The following is a 25,267-nucleotide window of genomic DNA, read 5'->3' as shown; positions in this document are numbered from 1 at the left end:
TTGGCATCGTACCCAAGAAATCATTGCCAAATTGAATGTCATGAAAATTTTCCCTCAAGTTTTCTTTTAGGAGTTTTATGGTTTTAGGTCTCGGATCTAAGTCCTTGGTCCATCTTGAGTTGATTTTTGTATGTGGTGTAAGCAGGTAAGGGTCCAAATTTATTCTTTTGCATGTGATATTTAGTTTTCCCAGCACCATTTGCTGAAAGGACAGTCCTTTCCCCTTTGAATGGGTTTGGCACCCTTGTCAAAAATCCTTTGACCATAATTGTGAGGGTTTATTTCTGGGCTTTTTATTCTGTTGCATTGGTCTATATGTCTATCTGTATGCTGTTTTGAATACTGTGGCTTTGTAATAAGTTTTAAAATAACAAAACCTCCAATATTGTCCCTTTTTTCTTCTTCAAGATTGTTTTGGCTACTCAGGTCCCTTGAGATTTCATGTGAATTTTAGGGTGTATTTTCTATTTCTGTAAAATAAACCATTGAGATTTTGATACAAATTATGCTAAATTTGCAGATCTCTTTGGGTAGTATTGACACATTCACGATATTAAGTCTTCCAATTCATGAACACCGTGTGTCTTTCCAAGCTTTATCTTTTTTTTTCTTCTAATTTTAAGTCTTATTTATTTATTTATATTTACTGATTTCAGAGAGGAAAGGAGAGAGATAGTATGTCCGGATGAAGCCAGGGCTGCGAGGGAAGCCCGGGTCCCAGGTGCCAGAGGGAAGCTGGTGCCGGCAGCCAGGGGAAGGAAGGCCTACTCTCTCTCTCTCTCTCTCTCTCTCTCTATATATATATATATATATATATATATATTATTGCTTAAAGTATTACAAAGAGTATTACATATGTCTCCTCCCCCCACCCCTTGATATTCCCCCGGCTTCCCCTACCCCCCAGTGGCTTGTGTCCATTGGTTATGCTTATATGCATCCATACAATTCCTTCAGTTGATCTCTTACCCCCTCGCTCCCGCCCCCAAACCCTCCCCGGCCTTCCCACTGTAGTTTGACAGTCTGTTCGCTGCTGCTCTGCCTCTGTATCTATTTTTGTTCATCAGTTTATAATGGTCTTTATTATCCATAAATGAGTGAGATCATGTGGTATTTTTCTTTCTCTGACTGGCTTATTTCGCTTAGCATAATGCTCTCCAGTTCCATCCATGCTGTTGCAAATGGTAAGAGTTCCTTCTTTTTTACAGCAGCATAGTATTCCATCATGTAGATGTACCACAGTTTTCTAATCCATTCATCTGCTGATGGACACTTAGGCTGTTTCCAGATCTTAGCTATGGTGAATTGTGCTGCTATGAACATAGGGATGCATATCCTTTCTGATTGGTGTTTCTGGTTTCTTGTGATATAAGGAAGGCCTACTCTTGCATGAATTTCATGCATCGGGATATATATATATATATATATATACTTCTTTATATATTTTGGATATTAACCCCTTATCAAAGGTATTGTTTGCAAATACTATCCTTTCCCATTTGGTCATTTGGCTGGTTGCCTTTTTGTTTTGCAAAGCTTTGATGGTTTCTTTTGCTGTGCAGAAGCCTTTTAGTTTTTAGTCCCATCCACTTGGTTTTGCTTTTACTTCCCTTGCCTTTGAAATCAAATTCATAAAGTCCTAAGACCAAGGTCCATAAGTCTGATAACTCTGTTTTCTTTAATATATTTTATTGTTTCATATCTTTAGATTTAAGTCTTTGATCCATGTTGAGTTAACTTTTGTGTATGGTGACAAATAACAGTTTCATTCTTTTGCATCTGGCTTTCCAATTTTCCCAGCACCATTTATTGAAGAGGCTTTCTTTACTCCATTGTATGTTTTTGGCTCCTTTGTAGAAAATTATTTGCCCGTATAAATATGGGTTTATTTCTGGGCTCTCAAATCTGTCCCGCTGGCATGTGTCTGTTTTCTTGGCAGTACCATGCTGTTCTGGTTATTGTAACTCTGTGGCATGATTGTAGCTCTGAAATCAGGTCGTGTGATACCTCCAGCATTGTTCTTTTTTTTCTCAGGATTGCTTTGGCTACTTGGGGTCTTTTGTGGTTCTATACAAATCTGATAATTTTTATTTTATTGCTTTTTAAAAATGCCATTGGGATTTTGATGGAGATTGCATTAAATCTGTATATTGCTTTGGGTAATATGGCCATTTTAACTATGTTGATTTTTTTTTAACCAATGAATATAGGATATCTTTCCATTTCTTTAATTTCTTTTAAGAACATCTTGTAGTTTTCAGTGTATAGGTCCTTCACATTCTTTAAGTTTATTCCTAGGTATTTTATTTTTTAGTTGCAATTGCAAAAGGAATTTTTTATTTCTTTTTCTGGAATTTCATAGCTAGTATATAGAAATACAATGGATTTTTTTTAACATTGATTTTGTATTCTGCAATTTTACTGTGTCTTCTTGCTGTTTCTAGTAGTTTTTTTGTGTGTGTGAGAGAGTATTTAGGGTTTTCTATATAAAGAATCATATTGCCTGGCCAGTGTGACTCAGTGGTTGAGCATCGACCTATGAACCAGGAGGTCACAATTCAATTCCTGCTCAAGGCACATGCTAGGTTGCATGCTCGATTCCCAGTAGGGGGCATGCAGGATGCAGACAATCAATGATTCTCGCTCATCATTGATATTTCTGTCCCTTTCTCCCTCTCTCTTCCTCTTTCCAAAATCAATAAAAATATGTGTATTTTTTTAAAGAATCATGGCATCTGCAAAAGGTGGCAATTTTACTTTTTTATTTCCAATTTGGATAACTTTTATTTATTTCTCTTGCCTGATTGCTCTGGATAGGACTTCCAGTACTATGTTGACTAACAGCGGTGAGAGTGGACATCCTTGTCTTGTTGCTGATCTTAGGGGAAAAGCTGTCAGTTTTTCACCACTGAGTATAATATTAGCTGAGGGTTTGTCATATATGGCCTTTATTATGTTGATGTACTTTCATTCTATGTCATTTTATTAAGTGGTTTAATCATAAAAGGATGTTATAACTTGACAAATGCTTTTTCTGCATCAGATAATTGTTACCCTTTATTTTGATCAATTTGCATATGTTGAACCAACCTTTACCCTTCCACCTTGATGATGTTTTGATATGTTTTACATCAAGTTAAAATTTACAATAGTTTTCAATATCTTTTTTCATGTAGGGTTATTGTTATTGTGATATAATTGACATATAGCATTATATCCGTTTCAAGTGTTCAGCATAATGCATTTAGGATAATTTTTAAAAACTGCACTCCGCTAGGACAGTGGTCGGCAAACTCATTAGTCAACAGAGCCAAATATCAACAGTACAACAACTGAAATTTCTTTTGAGAGCCAAATTTTTTAAACTTAAACTATGTAAGTAGGTACATTGTTATTAACTTAATTAGGGTCCTCCTAAGGCTTAGGAAGAGCCACACTCAAGGGGCCAAAGAGCCGCATGTGGCTCGCGAGCCGCAGTTTGCCGACCACGGCGCTAGGATAACAGCTAACGTTTAGTGAGCGCTTGCTATTCTATAGGCACTGTCTAAAGTGCTGCACACACACTCGCTCTTTTATCCTTACAGCTCTGAACTGAGGTTGGTCCTGTAATCAGCCCCATTTTACATCTGAGGAAACTGAGGCACGAGGAAGTGAGGCAGCTTGGCCAAGGCCACACCATTAAAGCCAGGCAGTGAGAGGCCAGACACCTCATCCCTTTATCTCAATGCTCTATTGCCTCCCTTCCTTACTTAAGCGCTCTCCTTTCCACTCACGTTCATTCAAACTTCTTTTAGGTTTGGCAGGGACAGTGAATACGGAGCAGAGAAACTTTGCGCGCTCCAGGTAGAATAGTTACCAGCCAGGAGACGAGGTGCCCCGCAGCAGTGCCAAGACCACTGCAGGCCCCAGGTCTGGCTGAGGGGGCCAGGGCAGGGATTTGTTCCTAACAGGGCAGGACCAAGCCTGCCCCCAGAGCAGCAGCCTTTTTAGCTTGGTGACAGAGAGGCAGGAGCAACAAGCTGGGGAGGAAAGGAACATTAAGGAATGTATTTAAAATGTCACATGGCGCCGTGTCAGTAAGTGTCAGGCAAATGACTTCTGAAGCTGGGTCTGCTCTTCGTGAGCCCTGTGTATTGTGAGTGACACGGATAATACCACACGTTCACTTTCCTAGTGGGCTTTTGAGCCAGAAGAGGAAAGGATCTTCCCTATTTTTATTTGTGTTCTTTTTCTTTTTTTTTTTTTTAAAGCTTAGCACTGTGCTGAGTCTATTCTTTCCCTGTCTATCAAAGAATGCACCCGAGGCTCTCTAGACCAAACTCAGACACTTACTCAGACATATATTCAACAGGCGGAGAGAACAGTTAAAAGATTTGGTGTCGGGGCCACCCTGATGCCAAAGCAAACCTGGATCCTCATCCGAGATGGGTTTAGCACAGGGCTGAGCGGAGAGCATCTCGTTTCTTTTTCAGGGAGAATCTTACTTACCTTGACCTTGAAAACGTTGCTCCTGTCTGTTCGATTGTGTAAGTGATGCTTGTGGTAATAAATGCTCCGGTGCGTTCCTTGTGGCCGCCTCGCACATGTTCACACGGCTCTCACCTCCCATACTTGTCTGACCTGAGCCGCCAGACTGTGGGGCCCAGCAAGGGATATAACACCTGGGAAGTGACGACAAAGCCCTGGTGGCAACGCGATTCAACCTTCAGCTGCAAAATGGGCAAGAGCGTCCTCTGCCCTGTGGTGGTGTTTTTTTTTAAGGAATAATAAAGAAAGATACTGGTGCCCACTGCTCTAAAGGGCTGTGGGGAAGCAGCTCTTTTGTGCTCTCCATAGATGTTAGACGGAATCCGGAGGGACTGGGCAGTGGGAACAATCTGGGTCCTGAGCCCCATGTGTGACAGGTGACGTAGACTCACGACAAGGCAGAGTTCTTGAGAACAGGACTGCAGTCTTGTCATCTCGCCTCTCCGGTTCAATGGTCTGTGGTGCTGAGTGGACACCCAGGCAATGGCTGTTGGCTGCCAGGCACAACGCAGCATGGCCTTGTCAATGCTTCCTCAGCCATAGGGCATTGGCGCCCTAAGGACCCCCCAGCAGCTCCGGGAACAAGGAATGTTGCTCAGGCAGAGAAAGAGACCCAATGTCCCATCTCTAATGGGTGATTTAACGATCCTCTGAGAGCCACCCTAAGAAGAAGGCTTCCCCAGTGGTGCCTGAAATTCCACGGATAGTGTTTTCGGTTTGTGTCATCCTCACTAGCTTCTTTAAAAACGCGTCAAAGAGGGGCATCTACATCGGGCCCTTGAGCCTTCATGAGACCGAGTTGGTCATATAACAGTTTTCTTCACGGGAGAGACCATTAGCAGGAAGGGGCAGCTGCCCGGGAGGGAGCATTGGACTCACCTGCTCCCATAAACAATGCTTACTGTTTATTGCATTTATTTTTTTTGTCCTGACCAAACCCTTTGAGAACCTTGGCTGAATTATCCTCCCCAAGCGGATGGGCTCCAGACTTTCCTACTCAAACATCAACATGGGCTTAAAATACAGGAGCTACTCACACCCCCTCTTTCCAGAAGCCTATCTCTTAGGAGCAGTGACACCCCACCCTGCCCTTGCAGGAGCCAACAGAGAAAAGTCGGTCCCTGGCTAAACAGCCATAATCACGGTTGCATTTCTTTTCCTTCTTAGGAATGACAGGGGTATTTCCTATGAACAGTCCCCTCAGGGTCTGTGTGACTTGCATTTGAGCCCAGCCAGGACCTGCTTGCAAGGCAGAGTGGGGGCTGGCACTGACTGAGCACCTGCCTGTGCCGGGCACCTGGCCAGATGAGCACTGCCTGCTGGAAATGACTTGGTTAGGCAGGTGTTATCCTTTCCAGGTTCACTGAGAACCGAGCTGAGGTTCTGAGAGAAACAGGATGTTTGCAGAGTTAGGAAGCGGGGCTGAATTCCAGAGACTCAGGGAACAGCCATAAACTCCTTGCATACCCCCACTGGACTTCACACAGGACCGTGGTGTCTCTCACAGGGAATGCAGGTAACAGAAACCCACTCAGAATGAGCTGGAACAAACCTGTGGGTTTATTGGGAGGGATATTGGGTACCTGCTGGGATCAGAGGGAGGTTGACCACCAGGGTCAGCAGCGGGAGTCCTTGGGCTTTCTCCCTGGCCCTCCACCCAGGAGGAGGCTCAGTAACCTGCACCTCTGTTTTTCAGTTGGAGTCCTCAAAAGAGAGAGCTTCATTGGCTGCTCGACAGCCAATGGCTTGAATCCTTCAGTGTCAGGTGTTCACATCTAGTCCAATCAGCTATGACAGAATCATGAAGTAAAAACATGGTTTCTAGGCACTAATTCTGTCTGGATAGATGAAACAGTTCTCTAAAAAAAATACACACATACACACACATTCTGTGCTGGGCAGACAACCCAAACGTATATTAGATTTGGCTGAAGTTCAATAAATGTTTATTATTTATTGCATTTTTTTTGGGGGGGGGGGGGGGGGAGGGTGTCCTGACCAAACACTTTGAGAACCTTGGCTGAATTATCCTTCTGTTTTTCATTTGGTCCCTAGGCAGTGTTCATGTGGTCAGGAAAAAGATGTGGCATTTCTACAGTGTATGCTAGTTTGTCCCCTTGTTTATAATCACTGGGGCAAATCAAGAAAGGAGAAGTGGCCTATTTATTCTAAAAGGGTTGGTTTTGAGGGGACAGAGGAAATGGGGGAACATCTGTGGCCGAGGCTATTGTGTGTGCTGCTGGAAGGCCACCAAGGCCAGTTATTGGATGGTGGGCGGCAACAAGTAGGTGCTTTGTTTTTCCCCATAGGAAGTTATTTTCTGTTTTGCAAGTTTGTTGAATCTCTATTGTGTCTGGGGTAAATATCCCGAATGCCTGAAACTTTCTCTTCCTTCAGTGTGCCCTGACTTGGTATTTTATGTAACCCCAGAGCTGACCAAAAAGCATGACATGACCTACAGTTAGCTCCTTGGCGCTGAAGGCTGCAAGCATATAAAGTAGTCTTATACTGCCACCATGTGGGGGCTGTTGGAATTACAAGGCACTTTGATTAAAATGATTTGCTATACAATGGAGTTTCAGAAACAAAATGAGCAAGTAAAAAAAAAAAAATCGTGATGGAACAATCCGCCTGCTAAAAAAAATGACCAAGTTAGGTAGGTGAGGGTTTGAGACCTGCCTCAACCTACCATTATCATTGTGTCCTTAGACCAGCCACTGGGTTTTCTAAGCCTTAAGTGTCAAAAAGCAGTATGAGTATCCATTTCACAGGTTTTGTATTGACTAAATGACCTTCCTGTGTCAAAATTTAGCACTTGGAAAGCACTCAATAAATGGCTACTGTCGTCTGAAATTGGCCATGCCTGGAAGATTAGAGGTCTTCTCCAAGAAGAAATAGAGAAAGGTGCCAGAATGGGGGGGGGGGGGGCGGGGGAGCATCGGTAATCCAAATAAAACCGAAAACTCAACATATGCCCTAGAGCAGAAGTGCAATAAACACTTAAAGGGTAGGGGGAGAGGGAGCAATGTTGTCACTGGAGATGGTTCTACTTGTCAAAATGGGGATGAAAAACATTCTTTTTTACTACTCATTTTAGAGTCATTTTAAGGCACTATAAAAATATCGAATGCTCATGCAGTAAGGATTCTAGAAATGTCCTCCAATTTCCTTTTTTCAAATAGAGCGATCGAGTGGTTGGATCCCTCCTCAGTTAATATGTAGATCCAGACTGAGTTCAGAACCTAAGACTTTTGGCAAATAATGCAGCGCCCTTCCCCTAAGGCTGAAATGGTGCTCAAGACTGGCCGGATCAGGACTGCCCGATTGTTTTCAAATGTTCACTGGTGTGATTACCTGACAACAGACTTCATGTCTTACAACTAAACTCTCTCTCCTGCACGTGCCCAATCGGCCTTGGCCACTTTCAAACCACTGGCTTCCTAACTCTGGATCTCCATGGTAATAAACTCTTTAATGGCAAGAACATGTGTTACCTCTTTATACCTCCTGGCACCTGGCACCACTACGCTTTTTAAACTTTGAGACACAGATTTATATGCAGTTGTAGGAGATGATGTTTTTTACCCCGTGTTCTCCAATGGAAACAGTTTGGATTATGATACAGTATCACAACCAAGGTGTTGACACTGATATAAGCCACTGGTCTTTCTCAGATTTTCCCAGTTTTCATTGTACTCTTATTGTATCTATACAATTCTATGACAAGTGCAGGTTCATGTGTTCATCATCAGCGTCTAGATGCAGAACAAGTCCATCCTTCAGAGCTCTTTTGTGCTGTCCTTTTATAACCATACCCATTGCTCTCCTACTCCCTCCCCACCCCGTCCCTACACTCTGGTGACCACTAATGGTTATTGGGCCTTTTTCATTCAACAGAACTCACTAGAGATTCATCCAGATTGTTGCTGTGTCAATAGTTTGACCCTTTTTATTGCTGAGAGTATTTGGTGATGTAGATGTACCACTGCACCCCTAACCATTCACCCCTCGAATGGCATTGGGGTTGTATCCTGTGCTTGGCTACTAGGAGTAAAGCTGCTATGAAAATTTGTGTATAGGTTTGGGTATAAATATAAGTTTTTATTTATCTGCGATAAATGCCTAAGAGTGCAACTGCTGGGTCGAAGAGTAATTACATTTCCCCTTCCATATACCCCTCCCCTTTGGCAATCATTGGCTTGTTCTCTATATCTATGGGCCAATTTCTGTTTTATTTATTCGTTTTTTTAGGTTCAATATAAAAGTGAGATTATATGGCATTTGTCTTTCTCTGACATGTCAGCATAATACCCTCTAGTTCTATCCATGTTGCAAATGGCAAGATTTAATTTCTGTTTATGGCCAAGTAATATTTCATCATATATGTACCACATCTTCTTTATCCATTCATATACTGGTGGACATCTAGGTTAGTTCCATATCTTGGCTATTACTAGTAATGCTGCAATGAACATAAGGATGCATATCTTTTTAAATCAGTATTTTTTTCTTCTTTGGGTAAATACAGACTTTTAAATGAAGAAATACACTACTAAATTACCCATGGGTCAAATAAAAAATTACAAGGAATAAGGAAATATTTATAACTGAACAATGAAAATACAACATAAAATGTGTGTTATAGCTAAAACAGTAATAAAAGTGAAATCCATAGCTTTAACTGATTATGCTAGAACACAAGCCCATTTCCATTTTAAAATGACAATAGAAATAAAATAGATTTCAATATGGAATTTCACTTCATATTATATTTGTTCAGTGTGTGTCTGAATAGTTGTAAACCAATGAAACTAAAAAGGCAACTACAGCATACACCACTAGAGGGCACTATTATCTAACAGCATTGTGAAATAATTTTTAAAAATCTAGTTAACATCCACCACCAGACACAGATTCTTTTTCTCTTGTGGAAACATTTAATATCTCATGGCACCTTTCAAATATGCAGAACAGTGTTATAAACTATAGTTACTATGCAAGTTTATTCCTTTTGACCCTTCACCCATTCTACCGCTGGTAAAAACCAATTTATTATATATATTTGTGAGTTTGGTTTTCTTTTTAAAAAAATATTTATTGATTTCAGAGAGGAAGGAAGAAGGAGAGAGAGAAACATCGATGAGAATCATTAATTGGCTGCCTCCTGCATGCCCTTTACAGGGGATCGAGCATGTTCCCTTGACCCAGAATTGAACTGTGACCTCCTGGCTCATAGGTCGATGCTCAACTACTGAGCTACACCAGCCTGGCTGAGTTTAGTTTCTTGGTTGATTTTTATTCCATACACGAGATCACAAGGTATTTGTGTCTGACTTATCTCACTTAGAATAATGCCCTAAAAGGGCCACCCTTGTTGTTGCAAATGGCAAGATTTCGTTTTTATATGATTAATATCCCATTGTGTATATATACATCTTTATTGATTCATCCATTGACGGGCACTGTGGTTGATTCCATCATCTTGGCTCTTGTAATAAAGCTACAATGAACATGGAGGTGCAGATATACTTTCAAGTTACTGTTTTCATTTTCTTCAGATAAATACCTAGAAGTAGAATTGCTAGATCATGTGATAGTTCTAGTTTCAAGTTTTTTAGGAGCCTCTGAACTGTTTTCCATAGTGGATGTGCCAATTCCCATTCCCACCAGTAGGGCGCAAGGGTTACTTTTTGTCCACATCCTCACCAATACTTTTATTTCCTCTTATCAAATACCCATTCTAACAGGTGTGAAGTGAGGTGACATCTCATTGTAGTTTTGCTTTGCATCTCCCTGATGTTTAATGATGTTGAGCATCTTTTCAGGTACCTGTTGGACATCTATGTCTCTTTGGGAAAATGTCTACTCAGATCTGCTACCCATTTTTAAATTGGGTTACTCGGGGATTTTTGCTATTGAGTTGTTTCTATATTTTGGATATTAACCCTTTATCAGATATGATTTGCCAACATGTCCTCCCATTCAGTGGGTTGCCTTTTCCTTTTGTTGATGGTTTCCTTTGCTGTGCAGAAACTTTTTAGTTTAATGTAGTCCCATCTGTTTTTCACTTTTGGTGTCAGGTTTTTTAAAAAAAAATCACCACCAGATCAATATTAAAGAGCTTACTACTTGTTTTCCTTTAGAATTTGTAGTTTCAGGTGCTGGTTTTCAAGTCTTTAATTCATATTGATTTTCATGTCTGGTGTAAGCTAATGGTCTAGTTTTCCCATGTTCCATGTATTGAAGAGGCTGTATATATTCTTGGCTCCTTTGTCATAAATTAATTGACCGTACATACATGGATTTATTTCTGGGCTCTCTATTCTGTTCCTTTGATCTGTCTGTTTTTATGCCAATACCGTACTGATTATTATAGCTTTGCAATTGGTTTGAAATGAAAAGTGGGCGGCACTTACTGCATCTTCCATACGTAGCTTTGTAGTGTTTCATGTCATAGGACAGTAAGAGTGGAATGGGCTCTGGGGACGAGCCAGCCTCGTTCAGCTCCACATACCGAGACCTGAACAAGCTGGAGTGCACCTGACAAGGCTGCCCACCAAGGTCTCCTCACTCCGACTCCAAACGTCATCAGTCCCCTCTAACTCACACTTTTCTACATATCACTTGGCATGCATGTTCAGGGAACGTTGAATGTTTATGCAAAACCATCAACTGGTAGAGCTCAGTGGCTTATCTTCAGGGAAAGTCGGGGGTTGACCTGTGGTCCCTCCCCCCATGGCAAGGGCTACCAGCTGCTTGAAGAAACGTCCACATTTTGTCTTTGCATGGTTCCAGGTCCCTAGAAATTTCCCGTCAGCTCCTCAGAGATGTGGCCTAAGCTTTGCCACACCCTGGACTTCCACTGGTCACTCGGTTAATTTTGTCAGGAGGCAGTGCAGACAGGCGGCCACGGTGAGCTTCCTCCATTTCTGAATGGAAAGGCTCATGAGCAGCCTCAGGAAGAGCCAAGTGGAAGGGGCAGAGCCGTCCTGGGACCCAGAAGAACCTCGTTAACCCAGGAGCAACAGACGGGCAGGAGACTAGACTTGGGGTAAGAGTGGGTGAGGCTGTCTTCTAAGTGAGGGTCTGAGTCTGGGCTCAGCCAAAGGGAGAAAGCCCTTTTACTTATCTCAGCGTTCACCAGTTATTGTTCCTGAAACCGAGTCCTTGCTGTGTTCAGGTGGTAAAGCTCATGAAAGGCGCAACTCACTTTGTCTTGGAGACAGAGCACCATTACCTGTTTTTCACTAAGAAAAAACCTAGATACAACCGATAGAATGAAAAGCAAGTGTCATTGGAGATAGACAACTGATATGTCTACAACTTGGGTACAGTAAGTCCATGTTACTCGGTGTGGCCCACAGAGCCAGGCTGTGCTTGTTAATAAGACCCCCAAGAGATTTGCATGCAGGTTAATTAGACAAGCACAGCCCTGGGGCTGTTCAGGTAAACAAAGCTGAGGAAAGCAGACTGGCCCCAGGACAAGCATGATCACATGAACTCAGGGCTGAGAGGATGTTGACGCAGCCATGGGTTGAAAGGATTTCTCTGCAGAACCTGCAGATTCTCCAGCTTAGGTGGAGTGTGCGTCAGCACCCGAGTTCCTCAGCGTTCCTGTGACCACTGGCTCAGCTGAGCTGTGTGGAGTAAAAAAATTCACTTTCTGTGGCTCAGGGGTCACTTCAGCCCAGCATCAAGCCCCTCCCTCCCCTCCCCTCTGGGGTTGACAGCTACAGGGCAGATGAGGCGTCTGTTTTTGTCACTATGCTTCTTTCTGAAAACCTCTGAGGATTGCAATGAAAACAATTTCACAGAATATCTGAGATGATTAAACAGACAAACCCGCCACCACCCCTTTAGTTGCAGAACTCACACATTCAACAGTTTTCAGGATTCTCATTCCATTCTTTTATTTCCTCATCCCACAAACATTTAGTTTATCTGCCTTTTTACAACCTGATTTACAAGCAAATGAAAAGCAGGCATTCATTAATCCTCCAACGAGCGTGTATGAAACATAGCACAAACCCTAGTATTTATACCTAAGCAGGCTTAGCAGAAGCAGCTTTGTCACAATCTCTTAAAATTCACATTAGTTTAAATATTGATGCCTGTTAAGGTTTGCATAATCTACTGTACATAGTTATTTCTGAAGTAGGTTAAGACTTTAATTGGAAAAAACCTTCAACAAAATGCTCTAACAATTATGTGAAACTTATTTACAGTTAAACATTTAGGGGCTTGATTCACAAAACTTAGTGCATATCATGATTTATTGAAGAGCTTCACGGAGAAGGGCATAAGCAGCATGTAGGATATCCTCCAGGTAAAACCTAGAGCAAATGGCTTTTATAAGAAAGTCTGTCAATATGCTTACTGGAAACTACAAAAGTAAGAAAACAACCTTCAGCAACTGCACCTGATTTGCACATTTACATACACAGCAGCAACCAGAACAGACACAGGAGCGGGTGCCATTGTTGACAACACTCTGTATATTATGCACAGGAGGAAAACCATCACCCCCAATAATCACTACATGTGAACTCGGGGTACAGGTCTCCTGCCTTCCTATAGAGTTCTCTTTAATGCCTGCCTCATCGAAATCAATAAAAAAGGACAGTACCTTTCATAACAGCCATCAGTCCGACGGGTTTACTTGGTGGTTAGCTATTCCGATTACAAAAGAAACAGATAAGGTGCCAGAATCCAGGGTTACCCCTGAAGCCCTTCAATGGATCCGACAGTGATTTTAAATATAAAACAAAGGAGATGCCTGAACATCAATAAGACAAACTGGTTTTAAAGTGAAGTGATAAATTTCAGTGAATCAGGTCCAGGTAAAGTCTTTAAAAAAAAACAACCACCACAAATATTTACAGTAAACATTTTGAACTCTGGAATGCAGATATAGTACAATTACTAGAACATCACATTTACAAAACTGCTTGGGCAGTTGTTGCTCCAGAGTGAGAATTGGGAAATGTACAAGCCAGTCCACACTTTAGATATGTTATTAAAATACATTGTTAATCATAAAAATACTTTACTATGTACAGGTTCGCTGTAAAAACTCTAGATTTACCCGCTGAAGGGAGCCTCTCAGGCCATTTCCGGCCCATGGGTCCAGGAACCGGTACGGTCGTTAACCTGGTCACACCAGGCTCTGGCTGGAGCTGCGGCCGGTTCTCCGATGAAACAGTGTGTGAGTCCCTCTGCAGGGGCCTAGTTGGAAGAGTCCGTTTTACTTCCGCTATATCTTACTCTCCTAAATGCTGGTCCAAGTAACTCTGGGCATTCACATAATTCATTTGCAATTTGGTTGCACTTTAAAATAAGACTATAGTTTATTTGATCAGTTATTACACTGTCTTGCTTGTAGTCGGGATGGTTTGCAATAAACTCCCTCATCCATTTGGCGACTGTCATTAGTTCTCCTGAAAAAGAAAAAAAATTTTTAGGACACTTGAATAGTAGTGCTTTTTAAAATACAAGTTGACATTTGGCCAGGATGCATAATCCTCAAGAAAAACCAGTGTGACCTTTGGTGTGGCCAGGTGGCGGGGCTGGGAAAGCATGCTTTCCGTAGTGTTTGCAAGATTCCTCCTGGAAAAGAATTTCAGGCTGCAGGCAGGCAACTAGACCACACACATCCCAGTGCTGCCTGGCAGATGCTACCCGCACACTGACCAACACTGCCAGCTTGTAAGAAACGAGAGCCAGCACATGCACTAACGCACGTGGCCTCCCATTTGGCCAGAGGGCTAAGACCACATATGCTGGCCGTGTCATGAGACTACCTCAGAGGACAGTAGGTCCCGCGTTTGCCAGAGCAACCTTTGGTCAAAGAGGTGGAGAGCCCTATCCGGTTTGGCTCAGTGGATAGAGCGTCGGCCTGCGGATTAAAGGGTCCCAGGTTCGATTCCGGTCAAGGGCATGTACCTTGGTTGAGGGCACATCCCCAGTAGGGGGTGTGCAGGAGGCAGCTGATCGATGTTTCTCTCTCATTGATGTTTCTAACTCTCTATCCTTCTCCCTTTCTCTCTGTAAAAAATAAATAAAATATTAAAAAAAAAAAAAAAAAGAGGTGGAGAGAAAAAGAACAGTAAGTGGAGTGGGAAACTGGCAGACATACCATTGGGGGTACATCCTTTGTAAAATACAGATGCCATTACCACCATCACTGTTGCTCTGGTTCACAGCTGACGGCTCCCCCGGCTAACAGAGGAGGGGTTCCTGGGGTGCTCACTGTATGCAGCAGGCTGAAGACCCCAACGCCCTCGCTGTGTTGCTTATTTACCTTACAGAGTTACTCAGCCCTACAAAAATAGCCCGTGATGGTGCACAATGAACACAGCTGGACTTCAGTCAAAACTAGGCACTGTGTTGCATTCTCTTCAATGCCATCGACTTAAAGATGCACCAATTTTATGAATCAGTATTAAAAAATAGAGCACTAACTAAACTGTGACTATCAGATTATAAGGTGTATCTGATTGTAAAGATGTCAAAATGTGAAAAGGTGTGTATTAATAAATGCATCCTTTAAAACAGCGGTCGCCAACCGTTGGTCTGTGGACCACTGGTGGTCCCTGAGGTCTGAAAAGTTGGCGACTTTAAGAATCTGAGTATTTTAAGATTGTGAGATTCTGCCTACATTGAGATTTGTTTTTAAAGAAAAAGGAAGCAAAGGATACCATACCAGATGCTCTCTTCTTAATCAGCTTCAGGTAGTTCAGAATGCTACATCTGGTGTCCACATCCACTTCCATGTTTTCCAGGTAGCAGTTCAGAATCGGGATCAGCCCAGGAAACACGCCTTCCTGCACGAAGCAGGAGATGCCATGAGCTCCCTGCCTGCGGGTGTGGGCCGGCCGGCAGTGGGCGCACAGGACCCTACCTTCCCATTGATGATGGTGTCTATGCTCATCAGGGCGTACTCCTCGTGCTCCTCTGCGGCCAGCTCCACGCTCTGCTGGGCCTTGCCACAGCCGTCCACCACAGCGTTGCCACCTGCTGGTGATGGCAGAGCAGCGTTAGTGGCCTGTTGTAGCCTAAGTGGCCCCAGAAATCCAAGAGGATGTAATACCTTTGCAAATATCTTTCCTGAAGTAGAACATTCCCTGCAGGACAGCATCTCGTTTCTGTGCGACTTTCATGTTTTCATCAACCTAGGGGAGAAAAAGAACGTGCCCAAGTCAGAACACTCTTGACCAACCAGCCATGCCTCCGTCACTTCTGCCATCAGGACTCGCCTCCCTCAAGAATTCTACTGTCCTTCCCACGGTTTCTGGTCAGAAGAGCAGACTTTTCACTTTTATGTGGGGACTGTCACTCAACCACAAGTTGGTATGTGCTTTTTAACAATAATGGGGGGAAAGAGAAGCTCACCTTAAAAAAACAAAAGCCTAGAATCACGTGGCTGCCTGTATTTCAAGGCACCTTTGTGACCGACCTTCCAGGGAACCTGTGTTGAAGGCAGGTGGCTGGCTCCCTTTACACAGCACAGGACTCGTCCAAGACCCAGGCGAGGAAAGGCAGGGAACCCAGCCCTGGCTCCCAGGTCAGTGCTCTGCCCCCGCCGCCCCTGGGGTTTTGCTGCCTCACTTTGTCGTCAGATCTGGACTGAGCTTAGCTCTCTGGGGACAGAGGGTCGGCAACACTGTTTGCCCTGGCCGTGTCCACTTATTCACCAGACCAAAACCTCGCCATTTGTGAATTCTCCATTTCTCCAGTGACTTTTTAAGACTCACAAAGTAAGAGCTTTCAAAACTTCTTAGTAAGCCCTTACTTCCTATAATGAAATCTGAGAGGATTCTCAATATATGAAAGACACAAGTTAGAGGGTCACACTGAACTAGCATGGGCTATTCAAAGTCTTTGATTACTTAGCCTCTTCACTATATTCATTAATTCCTACTGCTGTTTTTTAAAGACACATATGACCTGAATAATCTAGGGACTTCTAGAAACATATTCAAATACAGGCTAAAATTCCACCATGGTCACTGCCCTAGCCGTTTTGGTTCAGTGGATAGAGCATCAGCCTGATAAAGCCATATCTTACCAAACCACAGTGCCTTTAAATGCTGCTTATGCTTCTGAAAAATGTTTGCTACACTTTATGGGGTAAAGAGAAGCATGAGTCTAACACTGATTTTCTAAGGTAAAGAAAACTGCTTCCTCTATCCCATTTATACTTTCTATCACATTTGTCATTATTGCTCTTTTTCAAAGACAGCTATTTTCCACACTGTCCTTATTTTAGGCATATTGTACGCAAACAATATATGCCATTATGTTGCTATTTTATATTACCTGTTTCAGCTTTTTAATAGGAGAGTTTATTCAAATCAAATTACCATTTTATGCTCTCTGGGCTATCCTGTCTTACACTCCCCTGACCCCACACCTTTTAGCTGCAGGTTAATAGTAAATAGTTAATAGTAGGATTTACTATTAACCTGTAGCTATCTATTACTAGTTTTTCTTTTAAACAAGTAGTTTTGAATTCTCTCTAAATGCCAAGCATTACGGAGTATCTACCATCCCTCTCCTCCACTGTCCCTTCACTAGGTAAGACTTCTGGCATACTTTTAGCCCTAATAATCTATCAAGTTTTGCTAGAATTACCTGGAATTTAAAGAATAATTTGACTGGAGGAGAATTCGATGGTTGTGATTTTTAACCCCTCAGGATTCTGAAGACCTTTCTCAACCTCTTTTACTATTTATTGTTGTAGATGAGAAGTGAGAAACTTTGTTTTTCACCCTCTTGGCAGCTATCCTAATTCTATCTAGACAGCTGTTATTTTTCTTTGAGATTCAGAAATTCCTAGTGGGTTCTTCTTTAAATATTTATCTCTAGACCTAATGGACTCTTACAGGGAAAACTGTCTTATTTCCTTGATTACCATATCTTGCATCTCTTTTATACAAACCGGGCTGGGGGAGGGAGCGCCTGGCTCATGGGCCATATGAGGCCCGAGAAACCATTTGGTCTGGCCCTGCCAAGGCAACTGCACGCAGGACTCAAAATTCAATAAACTTAGGAGCTTTTAACATAGCAACATACATTTATATTAAGCGAATCTATGCTAATAAAAGGGTAATATGCTAATTAGACCTTCCGGACAAAGCCATGGTGGTGAGGCAGAGGCAGTTACAGGTGATCAGGCCGGAGGGGAGGTGGGTGAGCAGGCTGGCTGGGAGGAGCAGTTGGGGGTGAGAAGGCCGGCAGGCAGAGTGACTAGGGGCAATCTGGCAGGCAGGCAGGTGAGTGGTTAGGAGGCAGCGGTCCCAGATTACGAGAGGGATGTTCCCCGAGGGGTCCCAGATTGGAGAGAGTGCAGGCCGGGCTGAAGGACACCCCCCCCCCCCCCCGCACAAATTTTGTGCACCGGGCCACTAGTAATGTTATAAATATCCAATGGCCCTTGGCAGAAAAATGGTTCTCCACCCCTGATATAGACTATTCTTTTCTTCTAAATTATACAAACACTGAACTTTCCAGAGCAATTTTCCATGTTTCAGTTTTTCATTTCTTTGCCACCTGCTGGGCTGGATCCCACTTTGGCTTCCTAAATCACTGACTTTGATCTTCAATATCTGCGCTACTGGGGCATATACTGAGGTGTGGTTTATCTTTGTTGTTAATCCTCACCTGAGGATATTTTTCCATTGATTATTAGAGAGAGTGGAAGGGAGGGGAGGAGATAGACACATAGATTGGTTGTCTCCAACCAGGGCTGGGGACTGAGCCTGCAACCAAGGTATGTGCCCTTAACAGGAATCAGACCCAGGACCCTCAGTCCTTGGGCAGGCACTATCCTCTGAGCCAAACTGGCGAGGGCCATTTACTGAGTTTTAAAATTGTGGCTACCATTGTTCTTTGTTTCTAATAACTATTCTCCAAATGCTCGGTTGTCCACAGTGCTTGTTTCATGGATGTGAGCCTTCTCTAGAATTTCTTTAAGAGTTTTTTCCAATTTCTTGAATAAACTGTGTTTCACTGAGGATAATATACTTTTTGTAGGCTCTTTAAGGCCATTAAAAGTTCTTGGTTTCCTGACATTTAGACATCTATTGTAAACAAAGGCTTAGACTGGTAGCTTACATGGACTGTGCCTCAGACAAGTTGCTCTCCCCAACAGGCACACCCGGTGTGCGACATGGGCCACGGGACTCCATGGCCCCCTTCGGCCTGGGTGTGAGAGCAGGCAGGGGTGAGCTGGCAGCCAGACTGCCTCCAGGGTATGTGGGGGGGAGAGGGAGCAGAGGTCGGGCTCCGCGGTTTCTTCCTTCTTCCACACTTGCTGGGACGGGGCTGCTCTTCTCCTTGCTCTGCCCTAACACCTCTCCAGACCCCTTGCTCTGCCTGCAGCTTTCCCAGCCTCTCTCTCTGCCAACACACCTACTGGCCCGGGAACCAAACCTTCTACTTGCTGCCTCACAGCCTGGAACTGTCTGAACCTCTGCCAGGAAACTGCTTCTAGGAGTTTCCTTTTCTTTTTTATTGGATTTGTTTTTCTGATGGTCCAAGCCATCACATCCTCCAGGAACAGCTCCAGTTCAGCCCCACAGCAGGTACCCTTCCTCCTCACACCCTAGGTTTAATAGTGTAACCAAAATAAGATGGTGGGGAGGATGAAATCTATTTGTGGGACTCACTCCAACCACCATCTTTCAAATGGGCTAAGAAACCACTGTTAGCACTTTTTTTTCGGGAGTTTCCACCAGTGTAGCATCAAAAAGGAAAAAAAAAAACAACAATAAGGTGGAGGGAGAAGCATTTTATTCTAAAAGGTGAACAATTCTAAATGAGGTCACATTTAAAATAAATGATATATAAATGAACAGAATAGTCACAGCTATCTAGACCCATTGCTACCCTTTATCACACTCTTACCTTTGACAGCGGAATGAGAAAATCTAATTTGTAAGAAAGGATCACTCTCGTGAGCAGGACCACAAACACCACATACGCCGAGTTCTCGAAGTCTGTTAACTGAACCTAGACAAGCAGGAGCCCAGAAGTTAGCAACCCACCACACAAGCAAGCCATTCCCCAACAAAGCCCTCCTTGGATCACATCATCCCCCAGGTCCCCACCAGGGTCTAAGTCTGCTCACAATCTATTCTCAGAAATCAACCCCCCTTAGCTTCTGGACGTGCTCACTGTGTGCACACACTTGATCTGTATCAGTTTCCAGTTAATTTAGGAGCCTCTGCTAAGAGCGTCACAGGGTCGTGGGCACTCAGGAGACGGGTGCCTGTGAGTTCGCTGCTGCTGATGCTCGTCTTACCTCCATGGGCCGGAATTCCACTCTCCATCCAATGTCTGAGTTTGGAGGAGGAGGCTTAAATCTCATTGTCTGCCAATTTGTGGACTGAATGTTCTATAATAAAAAAGGCAGAGAATAAAACCAACTTTCCACAGGCCCCAGAAAATATTAAGATGATTTGATAGTTAATGAGAGGAGACTGCTTGCTGTCCATACCTAATACTCTTCAATTTATAAGTACAAAAAGGTACAATTTAAGATTTTCTTGGAATGTGACCTGCTAGGAAAACAAACAGCAAGTGTTTAATAAAAGTTGGGTTATATGCCAGCAGCTCTGAAATAACTGATCAGGTTATTTTTATGTAGCATGCTTGAACTTTTCACCATGCTGCAAACAAGAGAAAATACAGAATAAGAAATTTAGAACTGGAGATATAACCTGTAAGAATCATAATAAAAGTATCTTGAACCAATTTAAAACTTGTCTTGGTTCTTTACTGCACTGGATAATGAAAGGCATGTGAGGTTTCCACTGCACAATTTCTCACAGACACAGAAAACTGCCTCCGACTTGGTTAGTGAGATAAAAACGCATTTAAAACAGGAACTACCTCAAAATGGTCAGACTCATTGGCATCATCCAGGTGTATTTTCTCTTCAAACAGAGTCAGCGGGTCTCTGATAAAGAGATGAGCAACATGCTGGGCCAGGAGGTGGTCAATGCCTGCAAAGAGAGGTTGCACTGGACTCACTACACAGCTCAAGACTCCACTGTCCTCTAAGTCCCAAAGGAAGACGGACAGCTCAGGAGGTTGAAGAGTGGGTGTCTAGAAGCTCAGGCAATGGCTGGTGTGTTCAGTAACTCATGTCGCCCAGGACCTTATCCTACGGGCCCTGGGGAAGCGCCGGAGTTTCACTCGCTACTTACACAATGCCTGTTGGGGCACTGGTGGGGACCTAGATACAGACCTCCAAAGTAAGTTCCTTTTGCTAAAAGTCAAGAAGATCTCACAAGTATTTGGAACTTGAAACTTTAGGAACAAGCAGCCTCCTAAGAAAAGTTAGAGACTTCACACTAAAAACAGAAACCAGACCAGGAGTCAGCAAAAAAAGTTGAAAAGAGTTTTGAAGAACTAAAGGCGTACAGTCAAATCTAGGAAAAAAGGCACGGGTGCTCACCTTCCTGCAACAGCTGCTCGTAGATTTCTTTATCTATTGTCAAGTCGATGTCATTGTATTTCTCTCCACACTCAGACAGATAACTGTCTATTGAATCATATCGGGATTTACTAATCCTATAGTTATTGTTCTTCAGTGGCTAAAATTTAAAAAATGTGAATGAATGCCATATAAAATCATTTGGAAATAAACTAATGCCCCAAATAATTACATTAAAATGCTGTATGTTTTTATATATAATGATTATATAAAAAAATGTCTGACCTTAACATAAGACTCTGAAAAATAAGTTAACACTGAAAAGTAATATTGGGGAAAATTATATTTTAAAAGCCTGGATAAATTAAGTAGCCTTCCCCCCCCCCCCCCCCTTGTTTTTAAGTAGCCTTTTTGCCTGATGATTTAAATATACCTTGACTTTTTTCTTTTTTAAAGCACATCACCTTCATTCTTACTAAGTTTCAAAAATAAATGCCAAGATTGACAGCAAAATAATTAATAAAAAGCCTATACTGTAAAAGAAAACTATCAAAATGATTTCTCCTTTGAAGTTCGTTTATTTTTAGAAAGCAAGTTCAACAATTTATGAGCAATTGCATGAAGAGCAGAGCAGCAGTAGTGCGCCCTGGTTCAGAACATCAGAATTACTTGGGAGGGCTCCTTTAAAAACACCTATGTCAAGGTTCCAGTCCTGGAAAACTTATTAAAGGTCTGAGATGGGCCAGGGGTCTATTTTTAAAGATCTCCAGAGGTGGTTCTGATGGATAGTCTTGGTTGAGAAATGCAAGGTCACAGTTCAACAGGCAAACAAGAGGCACTAACTGACCCTTATAAGGCAAAACCTAACCCTTCATATGGGGCAAAAAAATCTTTGACAACAGAGTATACTTTCCACGGCAGAAAGCATCATATACAAAGCACTCATGTAGCGCCAAAAAGCATTTGGTAAAAACAGCCATCAGCAATGACTGCCAAAATATTAAAAACAAAAACAAAAAAAATACACTATTAATTTTAGAAGATAAAATACAGATTTCAACAAATGATGAAAATTAAAACCCCACCCAAACCAAATCACATTTCCACATATTCACCCCAGAACCAACACTATAAAGCCAAAGACCACAAAGATAGGTTTATAACCGATGAATTTCTTCCCATGTGTGACTCAAGATAAAAATTTGAGGGAAACTTCAAAATCACAAGTAGTTGTTACAATAGCTCTGGTTGATCTGCTTGATATAAAAAGGCTATGAAGGAAAAATCATTCCCACCTCCAGTCCTCTCTCCTCCCGAGTTCTATCATCTACAGATGCAGAAATCACGCCCCAGCGACAATCAACGTCTGACACATAGCCTCGGTAAAAAGGAGACGCAGCACTCAAAGCCATCTAAAAACAAACAGAAGTCAGCACCTGCAGGTTCAAAATGTCGCTTTCATGCTGAAAAAAGCTCCATGCAGTTATCTCTGGACACAAAGAATCAGTTATGCAACACAGCTCTGCTGCACTATCTGTGCCTGCTTCTCATAGTGGAATACCCCAGGAGTGACTGAAATCCCTGGATCTGGTACATTTAACATCCTCTCTCTAATGTGAGGACATGAAGGATGGAAGAGGGAAGATGGCTATACTGGAACTTAACACTTTAGCACATAAATGTCTTACTAGCAACAGTAACCATCTACAACTTAGACTTAGTCCACTGGTTCTTAATCTACATATTATCTGGGTTAGTTCATTTCTGAATGAAGTCTTAAATGGACTTAACTAGCACACTCAGCAAATTTCGCACATGCGGTCTTTATTCTATGCAAAGAAGAATTTAAAGTAAGATATGATTTCTACTTACGACAATTGGGCAGATAGTGGCCAACTGATCATACAGGTATCTAGCCTCGGAAATGCTGCAGGCTTGGAACGTTACCTGTGTAAGAACTGCAAGTTATTAACAACAAAGAATTATTAACATCCTCCCCAAGGAGTGAAGTCTGAGAAGAAGACTGAAGAAGGGAGGGGCCTAGTAGGTAATGGTCATTCCATTGACGAAACATTTAATACAGGAGTTTGTTTAAAAGCTTGTCCTAGATGAATTTTGCTAGAAAGTGGTATTTAATCATGTTCAAAACTAACATAAATAAGATTTTAAAAGTCAATAAAGAAAAATAAGACATTAGATAAATGATAAAGTTCATTAAGGCATTTCCTCTTCTACTGGTTTCTTTCAAGAGCTTCCCTTTCACTTCAGTTGGCTGAGAGGTTACATGCATTTTGGTAAAAAGGGAACTTGGAGATACCGAGGATGGGTTTCAGAGTGCACTGGTGGCAGCATGAGGAACAGCTTGGAAGGGGCCAGACTGGAGGAAGGCAGAGAAGTTCAAATGCTGCAACCGCCTAAGAAAACGTTGAGCACACTGGAACAGGCAGCCAGCTCTGGTGGCCACAGGGTAGAGAGAGTGAGGGTGTGACTTAGCACTTGGCTTGGGCGCTCCCAGGACAGACAGGAAGAAGAGGCAAAGGCTTACGGAGCCAAGGACAGACAGACAAAGAAAGCCGCCCTGTAAGTGGCTGGGTCCAGAACTGGTGCCTAGAAGAAAAACCTGGGCTGGAGGAATATTTGGGGAGTAGGCTCAGATGATGTCCTGAAGATGGGCAGATCACCTAGAGGAGTGGTTCTGAACCTTCTGGCTCTTTAAATACAGTTCCTCATGTTGTGACCCAACCATAAAATTATTTTCGTTGCTACTTCATAACTGTAATGTTGCTACTGTTATGAATCGTAATGTAAATATCTGATATGCAGGATGGTCTTAGGCAACCCCTGTGAAAGGGTCATTCGACCACCAAAGGGGTCTTGACCCACAGGTTGAGAACCGCTGACCTAGAGAGTCTGCACATGATGGGTAAGTAGGACATTTGAGTTAGGCAGAGAAAAAGATCACATAATGATTAGTACAAATCCTCCACAAATAACTACTAAAAAGAATCTAAAAAAATTGTCTACCTTTTTTGGGGCAGGACACTGGGAGCAGTGGATGGGAACAAGGGATACAAATTGTGGTTGTGCTGGCACATCTGCATTAACTGCAAACTGGGAACAGTTCTAATTTCCTGTCACTGTTATTTAATAACTAGTGGCCTGGTGCACAAAATTTGTGCACATTAAAAGGGAATTAGAGGAAATATTTTAATATTGCTATTTGCCCTTTCTCTATAATAGAAGTGTCAGAGATGAAAGAAAATTAGTAAAATGTATATGAAACTCTCCCTCCTGTCAGAGCCTGGGGTGCGCCGTGGGACCCAGAGTCAAGTCCCCGCACACCCACGTGTGCCTTGAAATTGCGCGAGACCCAGACCTGGCTGGCCCCACCGCCATCAAGCCCTGCAGGGCAGGGGATGCAGCCTCAGGTCCCCCGGCCCCAGCACAAGGGCGTGACAATCATTTGCACATTAGCACTTTATTATATAGGATTATATAGGACTAGAGGTCTGGTGCACAAAAATACATGCACTTGGGGAGGGGGGCTGTCTCTCAGCCCGGCTTGCGCCCTCTTGTAGTCCAGGAGCCCTCAGGGGATTTCTGACTGACGGCTTAGGCCCGCTCCCCACCAGGAGTGGGCCTAAGCCGCAGTCTGGCCTCCCTCTGCAGGAGGCGACTGGGCAGGCCAATCAGGGGATGGCGAGTGGCCTGCCCCAACCCCATCGCCCCGCCACTGCTGACACCCATGGCCTCCCTCTGTAGGAGGCAACCAGGCGGGTCGATCAGGGGACGGCACCGGCCGACAAGCGGCCAGCCCCACCCCCTTATCACCCCTCCACCACCACTACTCACTGCCACCCGCCCACCACCATTCCCTCCCTCTGTCCACTGGCATGCACCTTGGCTGGCCTGGCACTGCCTGCTCACCCGCCCCACTTCTGCTGACCAGTTGTTCTGCTGTTTGGTCGATTTGCATATTACACTTTTATTATATAGGATGACAATTTGAATTTAATGTTGGCACAGGAAATTACTTAAATTGCTTAATACTTGAAATAGCTAAACCAACATGTTCCAATAGTTTTAGCCAGGTCTCAACTTTGCATTCTTAAAAGCCAAGAACTGCTATTGGAGTCACAGGTGCACCTGCTGACTCACAGTGGCATCTCAGGTCAGTGTGGTGACTATAGAAAACAATCTTTCAGACAGGTTACTGTGTCCTGATCTTCCTACACTTCCTATGCTAAGGCTATGTTTTCAGTAAAATGTAATAATTCACCAGCCATTACAGATTAATTC

The 25,267-nt window shown here is 43.0% G+C and overlaps 1 protein-coding gene across 5 annotated transcripts in view; it reads right to left on the bottom strand.

Annotated features, from left to right (window-relative positions):
• Positions 1-12,411: 12,411 nt before the first annotated feature.
• The window catches only part of GCLC (glutamate-cysteine ligase catalytic subunit), a 46,331-nt gene continuing 33,475 nt past the window's right edge, over positions 12,412-25,267 (bottom strand). For 2 of the 5 annotated variants that reach the window (XM_070418403.1, XM_070418405.1), the window contains 10 exons: positions 22,841-22,915; positions 22,264-22,380; positions 20,990-21,128; positions 20,422-20,534; positions 19,832-19,924; positions 19,435-19,539; positions 15,617-15,698; positions 15,428-15,543; positions 15,230-15,350; positions 12,412-13,964 (listed from right to left, as the gene is read on the bottom strand). In XM_070418403.1, coding sequence (XP_070274504.1) covers positions 13,753-13,964; positions 15,230-15,350; positions 15,428-15,543; positions 15,617-15,698; positions 19,435-19,539; positions 19,832-19,924; positions 20,422-20,534; positions 20,990-21,128; positions 22,264-22,380; positions 22,841-22,915 — 1,173 coding nt within the window. In that variant the 3' untranslated portion in view covers positions 12,412-13,752. The remainder of the gene's footprint in view (positions 13,965-15,229; positions 15,351-15,427; positions 15,544-15,616; positions 15,699-19,434; positions 19,540-19,831; positions 19,925-20,421; positions 20,535-20,989; positions 21,129-22,263; positions 22,381-22,840; positions 22,916-25,267) is intronic. The other 3 variants (XM_070418404.1, XM_070418407.1, XM_070418406.1) reach the window with 2 other exon arrangements.

The sequence above is a fragment of the Myotis yumanensis genome, unplaced genomic scaffold, assembly GCF_028538775.1.
Source record: "Myotis yumanensis isolate MYYU_CA2020_CCGP unplaced genomic scaffold, mMyoYum1.0.hap1 SCAF_6, whole genome shotgun sequence".
NCBI lineage: Eukaryota > Metazoa > Chordata > Mammalia > Chiroptera > Vespertilionidae > Myotis > Myotis yumanensis.
The sequence above is the reverse complement of the archived record's forward strand: the minus strand, read 5'-3'. Positions and strand labels throughout refer to the sequence as shown.